The 13,584-nt window shown below is 38.6% G+C and overlaps 1 protein-coding gene across 1 annotated transcript in view; it reads right to left on the bottom strand.

Annotated features, from left to right (window-relative positions):
* LOC114650257 (uncharacterized) overlaps positions 1–13,584 on the bottom strand; it is a 113,860-nt gene that overhangs the window by 28,897 nt on the left and 71,379 nt on the right. The window contains exons 17-20 of the mRNA XM_028799782.2: positions 10,490–10,639; positions 9,941–10,090; positions 4,120–4,329; positions 2,280–2,411 (exon numbers count right to left, since the gene is read on the bottom strand). Coding sequence (XP_028655615.2) covers positions 2,280–2,411; positions 4,120–4,329; positions 9,941–10,090; positions 10,490–10,639 — 642 coding nt within the window. The remainder of the gene's footprint in view (positions 1–2,279; positions 2,412–4,119; positions 4,330–9,940; positions 10,091–10,489; positions 10,640–13,584) is intronic.

Raw genomic sequence — 13,584 nt, 5'->3', positions numbered from 1 at the left:
AAAAATGTAAGTTTAGGGCATCCGCTATTTCACTGTCTGTATCTTTTAATTCCCTTTTACTATTTCTGATGCACTTGACCTCCTACTTGACTGTTCTTTTACTACTAAAATACTGAAAGAATCTCTTAGGGTCTTCTTTCGCCTTATCTGCTATATTCCTCTCCAACTGTCTTTTAGCCTCCCTGATATCCTTCTTAATGGTTGCTCTCATGTTCTCATACGCTCTACAATTCACTTTGCAGTCATTAGTCTTATATGCCTTATAAAGCAGTTTTTTCCTTTGCAACTTCTTTTTTAAATCTTTATTAATCCACCGTGGAGGTTTTTTTAGTTTCCTATTAATTCCAAATTTAGGTATGTATCTGTCCTTCATTACATGTAAAATATTTTTAAACCTGTTCCACTGCTTCTCGACTGTCTCCACACTTAAAAGCTTATCCCAGTGTATCTGCCTTAGACTTTGTCACATCTGCTCAAAATTAGCCCTACCAAAGTTCAACTTAACAATTTTAGTCTTTGCATCTGTACTCTTACAAAATACTGAGAATTGTATTACATTATGGTCACTTGACCCTAGTGGTTCAATCACCTCTACACCCTCAATTCTATCCTGATTATTACAAAATACTAAATCCAGACAGGCTTCACCCCGTGTTGGTGCTTTAACATGCTGTGTTAAAAAACAGTCACTGATTACCTCTAAAAACTCCTGCTCTTGTGCTCCTCCATCTGCAAGGTTATCCCAGTTAATATTTGGATAATTAAAGTCCCCCATTACTATAATATCTCCCTGTAAACTTGCCTTTTTGATATTACTAAAAAGATGTGTGTTGAAATTACTGTCTGAATTGGGTAGTCTATAACACACTCCTAAAATAAGACCTCTTTCCCTAATATTTTCCAGGTGAAGCCACATGTCCTCACTAAGATGGGGCTCATCATCCAACTGAAGAGGACTTACATTTATATCCTGTTTGGCATAAACAGCAACCTCCCCTCCTTTTCTGTTCTGTCTGTCCTTCCTAAAAAATGTGTATCCCTCTATGTTACACTCATCCCCATCTTTGTTATTTATCCAGGTTTCCGTTATTGCTATAATATCATAATTATGCTCTGCTACATACAACTCCAACCCACTTACCTTATTTTTGATACGTCTAGCATTAAGGCAAGCTATTTTTAATGTGTTACTCCTTCTACATTTAAATGTTTGCTTAGAATTTACATTACTATACATTTTTATTTCTACACTATTGTTTGTTCTTCCATGTATAGATCTAAACCTGGCCTGTCCTAAACTCCCTGCCCCCCCCCATTCCCTAGTTTAAACAATCCTCGACTAGCCTACACATATGCCTCCCCAATACATTGGTGCCCCTCCAGTTCAAATGTAACCTGTCACAGCGGAACAGGTCCCATCTGTTCCAAAAGGAGTCCCAATGCCCCATAAACCTATACCCTTCTACCCTGCACCAAGATTTGAGCCACGCGTTAAGCCTTCTAATCTCCTCAATCTTACCTGGACTGGCGCGTGGCACTGGGAACTGGGAAGGAAAGCACAGTGGGTGACTGCCTACTATGGGCAGAGCATCCCCCTTTACACTGGGTAGCAGTATCCCATCTGGAAAGCCCCATTATGGTTGCCTGCAGGGCAGCATAGGAATTGTGGTCCCATGAACCTGCCCTGACATGTTCTGTGGGGGCCACCAGGGGGCGCTCTTGGATAGTAACGATTCATGGACGGTTGTGGTGCTGCCTGACCCGGATATTCTTCCTGGAGGCAATAGGTTCAGCACCAGAAGTACTGCCAGGTTCAGAGTTAAAACAGAGCACTCCACTCGGCTCAGGAAGTTAGAAGTCAGGAGCGGAGAAGGGCAACACGTGTGTGGGAGGATGGAGGAGTAAATAGTAGACAGAGAACAAATGGAAACCATGGAAAGATACCTTGTTAAATAAATGTTGATTGTAAACCTGGGGCTTGTCTGTGCCATTGTGTTGGCCACACTAATAAAGAAATTGACAAAAACAAAAAAACTAAATTAAAACCAGGAAAAGTGTGTCAGTGCAATCCTGATACACAATGGTGAAGAAATCATTTTTCAAAACATTTAGCAGAAGAAAACAAGAAAATGGACTTCTTATATGTTAAACTTACAAAAGACTAAAGATAAAACAAAAGCTTGAAGAAAAGCTCAACAATGCTCACTGGTTAGGTGCATGCAGCAAATAAGACTCAACAACTGTGTATGGATCAGAAAGGGACCTTCTGATTGGCTTACTTGATGATTGAATTTGCTGTTTTCTTGTTGTATCCTGTAGTTCCTGGAAATCCTCTGCCAGCCTCTTTACTGATGTTGAGGTGCTTGATTCTTCATTTATCTTACTGGAATAAGGAGCAGCAATCAAAGACCCTGAAAAAAAACAACACCGACAAGTAAAAAGTACAGAACATGAAAAAATTTAAAAATTAGTCCTTTTAAAGTCATCCAATTAAACTACATAAAGAATGATTGGCAAGTTTGAACTTTTTATACTCCATCACCTGCTGGTTTTCATTACTTTAGAAATGTAAATTGCAGACTAACGCACTTATAAAGTGGTTTTTGGATTGAGAAGTTCATTATGTTACAGTCTACAAAGCACAGGCTATTGGCAGGAGGACAGGCATAAAATATTTTGTAAGAAGAAACTTTGAGTAGTGTAATAATTTCAAGATTGTGATTTAACAGCAAGAAAATTAAGTATATAATAAAAATAAAGGAGGCATTGGAAAAAATAATAATTGGAGACATAACAAACTGAATAAAAGGTAGTCAAAAGGTGTGGGCCTTTTATAATATTTTTTATTATATTTGGACAGTGATACAATTTTCCTAACTTTGTGGCAAACCCTGTGTCTTTACTTTTATGAAGTCTTCTCTTGATTGTAGACTTTGGCAATGACAGGTTTACCTCGCGAAAGAGTGTTCTTGGTTTGGCTAAATGTTGCGAAGGTGTTCTTCTTGACCAAGGACAGAATTCTGCAATTAACCAGCACAGTTTTCTTCTACGGTTTTCCAGATCTTCTGGTGTTGCGGAGTTCCTTCTTTTCAGAATATACCAAATGGTTGATCTGACCACGCTTCGTGTTTCTGCTGTCTCTCTAAAGGGATTGTTTTGTTTTCTCTGACTAATGATGGATTGCTGCGATGGGCTGGCGCCCTGCCTGGGGATTTGTTCCTGCCTTGCGCCCTGTGTTGGCTGACCCCCATGACCCTGTGTTAGGATATAACGGGTTGGAGAATGACTGACTGACTGAATGATGGACTGTTATTATTACTTGCATGGACAGCTCTTTGGACCTCATATTGTGGGTTCACAGTGACAGCCTCTAAATGCAAATTCCACATTTCAAATCAATTCCAGACCTTTTACCTGCTTAATAGTTAATGAAATAATGAGGGAACTGCTCCCACCTGGCTATGGAACAGCTTGTCAGTCAATTGACCAAATACTTTTGAGCCCCTGAAAATAGGTGGGCCATATAAGAACATGGCTGTCATTTGTAAATGGCTCATAAGATATTTTTGTTAACCCCTTAAATTAAAGCTGAATGTCTACACTTCAATCACATAATGATTGCTTTATTTCAAATCCATTGTGGTGACGTACAGAGCCAAAATGATGAAAATTGTGTAACTGTCCAAATACTTATGGACCTAACTATATATTAATAAAAACAACAATAAAACCAAAATGGTTTTAACCTTTTGTGGATTTGTGTTCAAGGTATGAAGAAGTGTGGAAAGATCCAGAAGAGGAGAAGGAGACTAGTTGGGGCAAAAAGATGTAACATCCTCGTTGGTCTTAACAGCAGGAGAAGGAAACATTGTAACTGCAACAGAGGTAAATGCAAGTGTCCTTGGGCTTCCCTGTAGTGCATTCTTGTCACAAGAGATTCATTGAAATGTAATGTTCTAATACTGTGAAATGTCTTGAGATAATGCTTATTAATTGGTGCATATTTATGGACAAATTTCATTTTGCTTGGATGAGGAAATTTGACCCAACATGACTAGTCAATGTAGACACATACTGTATAACCAAGGTAGCAAGTGGAGTATATTAAAGCTTTATTACCTTTACTTTGGGAGTCATTTTCATGTGTTGTGTCACCAGAGAAAGGTTTATAAGTAGGATTCTCAAAGCCTTGCTGAGTGATTAGAGTCTGTAAAGTGCCTTTATAGTTTTCATTATTAGGATTGACATTCCAACCAAGAACCGCCGAGAGGCGAGTGAGTGCCTCTTTGGCTGCCTCCTGCTCTGCCTTCTGTTTTTTAGGTAAAGGATCTGAAACAATAAAGTAAATTAAATGATATTGCAGTCTTACAAAAAAACTTGCTATCTTAAGAATGCTAACATCACTGGCCTTTAGGTATAAGCTGAGCATATGCTGATTTTCACCCACAGTTCTACACACATTAATAAAATTAATATGCACCAAACTCTCCATAGGTTCATAGGTTAATTTTCTTTGTTTCAGTGAGTCAGTGTATTTTTGTAAAACCCTTATCACAGAATACAGGCTTAGAGTGCTGTAACACATTTAAAGGTAAAAAAGAATTTGCATAATGTATACATTTAAACATATGAGGTTAAACAGGCCATAAAACAAAGCAATCTCAAACTCACTAAACTACCCTGTACATGGATCCTAACAATTTGTTTATTAATATTATTGCTAATTCTTGTTCAGTTGACAGCAGAGAAGAGGCAAACAAAAACTCCAAATAAATAAACCTTGGTAAGTCCATGGTCGGTCATAGTGCAATGTCATAGACAAAATCAGCCATGGTTATAGGTGTGAAGACAATTCCCCACTTGTCTACTGTATAATATAAGTTTGTGGTGTGAAGTCTAATAAGAAGGTTGAATACTTTTATCTTTGGATTCAACCTTAAATGCCAAGGTTCCCAATATTCCTTGTCATCTAGGGTAGGCTCACCATATGGCCCAGTGACATGAGTGCTTCTTTCGACCAGGACCCAATTGCCTTTTGTGGGTCCTCTTGCTCACCTTAAGAAGTATAACTCTTTGCATTTGCATACTGGATCCTACAAATAACATCACATAATTTTTCGTAACACAGCTTGGCTCGGTATCAGCTTTTGAATTGAAGACAGGGCTCTTAACCAATTAATGATGGGGAAATGAGTCTTCAATTCAATCAAATTTCACTACTCTAATTTTTCCAGAAGTATTTATTTAACAATATTTTACAAAAAATTCATGTGTTTTGGGTATTGTCAGTAGGCTATACAATAAAATAATACCAGTAACTTGAGATTTTCTTAACAAACATTTTAAATGCTGTGGTGGGCTGGCGCCCTGCCCAGGATTTGTTCCTGCCCTGCGCCCTATGTTGGTTGGGATTAGCTCCAGTAGACCCCTGTGACCCTATGTTAGGATATAGCGGGTTGTATGATGACTGTCTGACTGACATTTTAAATGTGTTTGCTGTCATTCAGTGTTGGGACCCCATTGGGTCCCATTGAATAAATACTTTTATCACTATTGAAATCATGAAATTAAAAAAGAAAAATATAAAAAATGGTCATTTTTTTGATAGGGTGTTCCTTTTAAGATCCACCTTTCCATACCTTAAATTAGATGTCTATCTTTTTTGGGATTTGCATGCATTACAACCCTAACACCAAAACACTGTTACTTCTGTTTTATTTTTCAAAAAGATAAACATGACTAATCACAAGGTATTCTCCTGCTCCAGACAAAAGCATATCCAACATCCAAGCACCCATTTTACATGGCTTATAAACAAGCTTGCCCCTTTCACGGAACTGCAATTGTCATATAATTACTTCAATAGCTCTTGTCGTCTGTTAAATTTTACATGTTAGAATTGTTCAACCAATTTTTAATACAACTAATCTTGTTTCATTGCATAGTCCATCACTCATACATAAATTACACAATAACATTACGATACATTCTTCTTTCAACAGTCATTCAGCCGATGGAAGACCGGACAGTGTTAACACTTGTAGATACTCTATGGGATATTGTAAATTGATGTTTTCATCTTCTGCACAATCACCACCAACTGCTCAGCATAGTCTATTGATACGCATTTAATCAATTTGCTATGTAACTAATCAGCAATTTTCACATTAATTCGTTTGACTTTGTTTCTCGCTGCCATATTTAGATGAATAGGTAATTCTAAACTGGATCTTTGTAAGTGTGTGTGAGTGTTAATAAGTAAGCCCTTTAATGGATTGGTGTCTGTCCAGGTTAAGTGCCGGAATGCACCTGATGACCGTGGTCTTGTTTGAAAATAGTTGTAAGTAGGGCATGACATGAAAGAATCTCATGGTAAAAGTCTCCGTCTCACGGGACTTCCTTCCAAAAAGTCTCTTTAAAAAGTCACGTCTTGTCACAGGATTAGTCTCATCTCATCCCAAGATTTTTTTATTATAATAGAGAGACTTTTGACATGGGCGGCACGGTGGCGCAGTGGGTAGCGCTGCTGCCTCGCAGTTGGGAGATCTGGGGACCTGGGTTCGAATCCTGGGTCCTCCCTGCGTGGAGTTTGTATGTTCTCCCCATGTCTGCGTGGGTTTCCTCCGGGCGCTCCGGTTTCCTCCCACAGTCCAAAGACATGCAGGTTAGGTGGATTGGCGATTCTAAATTGGCCCTAGTGTGTGCTTGGTGTGTGGGTGTGTTTGTGTATGTCCTGCAGTGGATTGGCACCCTGACCGGGATTGGTTCCTGCCTTGTGCCCTGTGTTGGCTGGGATTGGCTCCAGCAGACCCCCGTGACCCTGTGTTCGGATTCAGCGGGTTGGAAAATGGATGGATGGATGGACTTTTGACATTATTGTACATTTGTTTTCTTTTTCAATTGAAGTAAATGGGAACGACGGGCTTGGCACCCCAACCTTTATTTTGTCAAGACCACACTGCTCATGAGATATGTTTCAGGGTTGCCACTTTGAAATCACTTTCTTTGCCATTTTATTAACTGTATTTTCTGCACAAGCTCAGATTTCACATTTTGAAACTTAACAAAGTTAAACCTGGGACAAAGGTTACTGTGTGAAGTTGAAAGGCAGCTAAATCGCACTACATTTACTTCAGGCACTTTAGTTATACTGTTCATTTTTAGCCACATTTTGAAAATGTGGTATATCAAAGAAAAGCTAAGATCTACTCGAGTGTTTACTGCGTTCATTTCAGAATACATCTCTTTGTTACTAGAATAAACACAACTTTCAGAGGTGAAGTAGTGAGTGCAAAGACAGAGCTCTGAGGCTTTACTGAAAATGGTCACAAGTATACTGTGTCAATGTCACTTAGGCTATAATCTTACAATAGCATATTTTAGCCATGAAGCAAGGACAGATGTAATTTAAAAAAGAATGACTTAAACAAACTCTTCTACTTCCAAAATTTAATTAACAGTTTAACTAGCCTGCTAGCCATGTCTGACCTGAAGTATAAAAGAAACTGAGAGATGAAATAGCCAATGAAATAGAGCAGGCTGAATCAAGGTCAAAAGACAGGCAAAGCTTCATTAATGGGAAGCCTATCTAACTGGTGTCACTAAACAAATAGAAAGGACAAAAATCGCAGATTAAAAAGCAGGACTCAAACGCTGTAACTTACCAGATGAAATTCCTAACCTAAAGTAATACAAGGAAAGTTTCTTTGAAATACCCCAAAATCTTGTTATACAGCATAGTATCTTAAATACAAGATGTGACGACACAGTTTGACACATCAGTGGTTACATGGTAGCAACCAGCACCACTACCATATACAGCATGGCAGCAGCCATGACATTCAAGTGTCAAGCGACACAATCACTCATGGAATGGAGTGCAATAATGTCACCATTGTAACTGTAAAATAAGTAACAGAAACATTTTTTTTCTCTTCCCTCCTCTGCAGACCGGATGACTGATGGCTATAACACCTCTGATGTCACTTCCGGTGTCTGTCCACCTGGACCTGCCTCTTCCTGCCAGAAGGACCCAAAACCGGAAGCTCTGCCATATTTGGCAGTTCTGTTGTAAACTTGTTCTTTTTCTTTGCAAATCAATTATACGTGGTGACCAGGCTGATACTCCTACTCGTTATCGTTGTCTCCTTCTATTACACTGTACAATATTAGAAACATCGATTTTCTGTACTCATATAATCCTTAACAACAAGTGTAATAATAATAATCATCATCATCATCACATAATAACAAATACATTACAGTTAGGAAAAAACAAACAATTATGTGCAACTAATAATACATTTTCTTATTGTGTATGTGGAGTTTGTGTGCTCTCCATATGTCTGCATGGGATTTCCCTGTGAGTATTCCCAAATTCCCAATGACGTATGTGGATTTTTGGGTGAGTGTGCTTGGTGATGCCCAACTTTGTGCCTTAAGTAGGTTTAAGAATATTATGTAATTGTGGAGAGTTGGAAACTGATGTGGAATATGGTGGGAGATTTTACCTTGAACGTATCTGTGCCACAAGTATATTTAAAAAAGAAAGGAAACATGTCTGATCCATTTAAGAACAACATGTGTAACAGCTGTTGTTACAGCTATTAATGTATAATGTGTGGTTAGGTTTCAGGCCTTGAGAGGATGTGACTGAACTCCTACTGCTGCAAAAATCACTTTGAAAATAACATCCATCCATTATGCAACCCACTGTATCCTAACTACAGGGTCACGGGGGTCTGCTGGAGCCAATCCTAGCCAACACAGGGCGCAAGGCAGGAAACAAACCCTGGGCAGGGCGCCAGCCCACCGCATTTGAAAATAACAGGATGTCCCAAAACAAGATCAAACAGAGATGTGTAGTGTAATCTAATTCATTAGTGCCAATGGCACACCCTCAACTGAAATTTATTGGCAACTGCTAGAGGTGTCTGGTGTAAGATAAATACAGAATGCACACTATACATGTCACTCATGAACTGTTATGATGCTTTCCATGGGAGCTGCTGAACAATCCACCTCACAGCACAGACCTCGTGTACGATTTGTGTACAAATTTACAAGTGTACGTCATGTTACTTCGGTTTAGTCTATGACTTATCTCCACACTTTGTTCTTTTTCTTCTGTCTTATTTAAGTTTTACTTGTATATATTTGGGCAGAACATACTTCACACTTTGCAGTTTTTAAAGTACTCTGTTTTAAGGCAAGCCTGAATTCAGTGCTTAGTGTCCAGTCTTCTCTTCACTGAACTTTCTTCATTTGGCGTGCGTTTTAGAGTCAACTTGTTGGATCATCAAGTAGTATTCCACTCAAAGTCGAGGATTGGCACCATTGCCTAATGCTTCTCCTCCTCGCTCCCTAACAGATCGGATAACTGGCAGCACCAGTGACGTCACTTCCAGGTTACAATGCCCTGGGCCCATCTCTTCCATTTTTTGTTTTTGTCACCTGATATATGGGGTTCATCTTTATGGTGCCCAAACACATTTATCATCTCTCTGTGTTTTCCTTGCTTGGAAATCCATCACAACAGATGTGGTTATTAGTACAGTTCCCAATACATTTCCTTAAGTAATACCCAGGCTATATCCAAACTGAACGACTGCTGATATACTAAGGTCAGCATTACTGGAGGTAACTATGTTCAAGTTGTGAACATCAGTGGTCAAAGTGCACTGAAACTGTTGTGTTGCATCAATTTCACATGTAAACAAAACGGTGAAAATGAGTGACACTTCAGTGTGTTCAGGCAGAAAGACCACGTGTGCTACAAGGTGGAACTTGGTAAGCATTATTTTACCCGTATTACACATCTGAAATTTTATACAGCACTCAGTGTATGGCCAAAGGAAGTGTACGATATTTGGATGTATCGAGCATATATAAACGTTCAAAATATAACATACACATTAAGTTCAAAAACAGAAGTACATACATGGATTGCAAAATCTGTACTGTCCAGAAATATCAAGTTTGCATTGAATTTTTTTCTCTGCAGTTTCTTTCCAGATCACAGCAGGCTGATTAGAAGAATACTTTTTAAGGAAATCTGCAACTGTTTGCTCTTTATCATAACCAATGGTTTCTGTGAAATAATTGCAAAAATAAACATCATTAAAATAAAGCATTGATTAGATATCCAGCATTCCTGATCATTCAAAGCAAATGTTGACCATGAAACACATTCCTGGATGATTATTAGCTGAGAGCAGAGTATAAAAGAGAATGCTGAGGTACAAACTGTTCAGAAATGTATGCTGATAGTCTTGAAACAAAATGATGTGCACGGGTGCTGACCTACACATCATGCCCCACAGATCAAGGAATGCACAAATTGTCGGCTTGATGATAAGGATGCTATGGCTGGCAGACCCTTGGACTTTAAATGTAGTGGTACTCCTATCTCGCAGTGGCACACCCCTTAAAACTTCATACTTTCCAGATGTTACATTTTTACTGCACAAATATTCAAAAAGTAAAATACCTGATTCTGGGGCCAAGAGGTCAAGTTTTCGGAACAGATCTTGGTATATGGCCCTTCTAGCCTCCTCCTTATCATTGAAAGTCTCTGGTAGTTCAATAATTTTTTGAAGGGTAAAACACACAGATACACGGAAACCTTCTCCTGTTGAAGCTAATGTTAAAGAAAAATGTTAAAGAAGGAAGATACAAAGCACATAGTACACACACTCATAGCCATTGCTACAACTGAATAACAGGACTGGCTATAAAACCTCCCGGTCGGTCAACAAATCTAAACTTGGTCCTTAAAACAGGTCAATCTTGAGACAAAAGTGCTGATAAATGTTGACACTTTAATACCTTACCATTAGACATTTTACTATTATAGCTGATCCAGGAGCCTGAACTCTACAGGGAAAGTGTTAAGACACAGAAAGCACTTGCAAGATCAGCTGCATCCATGAGTGACATCAGGCCACACGTAAGCACAATCCTGCCTTCAGAAGATTGCAATCTTTGAGTTCTTCCCATTTTCTTTCTTAAAACTTTATTTCACGACATGTGCCACAGATGAGACACACAGGGTGAGTAGGGCTGTATTTCAGTCCAGCAACGGATGGACATAAGAGGAAGGGAATTCTTTATTGACGAAAACACAACAGCGCCAACTCCACACCCTGAAGTGTGCCTTGTGCCTTTGAAGTATAAATACACATCAAACTGTGCTTATACTGCATTTCGTTTACTGCATTGACTTGTTTATATAAGTGTTTTATCTGTTAATAATATGTCAGTCAAAAAAACAATATGACGTAACTTCTTATATAATATGCTATGGTGGCTGTCCGTTTGTCTATTCAGGATTTTAAATCACCTGTAGCTCACAAACTGTTTGACCTATTGACCTGAAATTTGGTACACATATACCATGTGACGTCTACTATCCACTGTCGGGGTGATGATTGACCTCCAAGATTCTTCTTTTTTTTTATTTTTATTTTATTTTATTGTAGAATCAACTCTCGGCAGCAGCCAGCAGGGCGGCCGTGTGACACATACGTATGTGTGCTGTTCTCATCCCTACCACCTTCACCGTCACTTCCCCTACCTCTTCATATCTTAAATCATTCTTGAGGCAGATTGAACACCTAAGTGTCCGCTTAAGTGAAAGGTTAAGAAAAACGTACTAAGCAATTGCAACACAAACACTGACTTAAATCAGTTTTAATGTGAAAAGATGCCGACAAAAGAAGAGAAGAAGCAGGCATGGAGAAAAGAAGAGCTGCTCAGGAAGCAGCAAGCACATCAACCTCTGAGCAAACAAATGCTAAATGTACAGAGAAAGAGGATGAAAACTATAAGTCAAGTGTATTAACTGCATGTTATCGTGCAGTCTGCCATTACTGGTAACATAATATTTCATGAAAATTGCCAATCCTTTGGTTCCTTTTCTTTTTATAATACTGAACAGGTGACAAGTTGAACTATTCAGATTGCCTCCAAGTCTAATAATTGAGTTCAACTTCAAGGCATAATTGAAAATGGTATGAGGTATGGTACAAATTGAGGGGTGGGTGTGTAAGGGGCAAATGTCCATCTACATAAGACTTGGGCATTTTGTTGTTGCTTATAATTTCCAGCTCTTGTGCATACATTGGCAGCTCACTTTGTGTTTCATCTTCACTCAGTAAATTATTCTGTTCCCTCTTCTATGTTGTCTTCTTATCATTTGAAGAACCTAAATTGTGCAGCGGTTTTTCAATTGTAAACCAATTAGCCAATTTAAGATTTCTGTGTACTCAGATCTACATTCAGCACAGACATCATTTTGACATTATTTTGGGTCAAGTGCTCACATCCACAGAGCAGTCCACACAACACTAAGTTTTTGAAACCACATGTTTGTGTTGACTGCATACATATGTGGTGCAGATGTTAAACACTTATGCTTTAAACCAGCAGCAGAATGTTCAAACTAAGCTATTTCCACTTCAGGACAGCTATGCGTATGTGTAGGCATTCTCACTTCATGCCCCCTGAAGTACATGCAGAGCCCTAAAGAGGATATGAGATAAGGAAAAGTCAACAGAATTTAATATACACAAGAGCACAAGAACATATATTGATAGAGCGATTGTTTTAAATGACTCATTCACACCCAATGCCAATTTTATAAAGATATCTAAGAGACAAAAAAGTAAAATGAAGTACTGCACTGGTAAGAAAGTAAGAAAGCACGTGAAGGATTCAGAACAAACTTTGTTACACATCCTAGGCTTAGTGGTTCAAGATAGCCGGTACAGTTCAGAATGATATCTCATTAAAACATTTATTGTGATAGCTGAATTTGGTTGAGTTCTGGGTTAGGACGTATATGTTGAAGTTCTAGAAACCTGCTTTGAGCCACAGCTAAGAAAAAGTTATGGATCTGACATGCATTTTGGACTGGGCCCAATGTGACTAGATGAGTGTGTAGAGCAGACAATTAGAAAAAGTTACTAACACAAGAAATATAGGAGAAGAAATTAGGAGAATTATGAATACTGCACTGTGAAATACAGATGATGACTACTAGCAAATGAAAAAATAGCCCAGATGTCATGGTATGGGCTGCCATATTTCCACAAAAATAAATAAGTTATCCTGTCCTCTAAGGTCTTGAGATCTGGCACTTGTTTCTTGGCTTTGGAATGTGGGCAGCCTTTTGCAAACCAGCCCTGTCTCACAGGTACTAAATAGCGATTCAGCCATTCTCCTGTCTTTCAACATGCTAGCCTTATTCCTTCCACATCACAAATATTCTTTTCTAGTTTAGTTTTTTTTCTCTTATAATTATGCAAACATTCGATTTACACTTTAGCTTACATTAACAAACTACCAGGGCCAGTTCACCTATAGGATATGTTAAACATTTCAGTTTCTTGCCATTAGCATGCACACCTTACCCTTTAAAGGCCACATCTGCATCAAAGCAACATGTGTGAAAGCAAAAGTTAAAGGAATACACAGAGAGGAAATTACCCTTTCACACGAGGATAAAATGAGAGATGACATGAGATGTGTGTTTAAAATCTTTGCAGTTCTTAGCCCCACTGTATAATAATATTGTAAAAAACA

The sequence above is a fragment of the Erpetoichthys calabaricus genome, chromosome 4 (assembly GCF_900747795.2).
Source record: "Erpetoichthys calabaricus chromosome 4, fErpCal1.3, whole genome shotgun sequence".
Taxonomy (NCBI): domain Eukaryota; kingdom Metazoa; phylum Chordata; class Cladistia; order Polypteriformes; family Polypteridae; genus Erpetoichthys; species Erpetoichthys calabaricus.
This window is presented reverse-complemented; position numbering and strand designations above follow the sequence as displayed.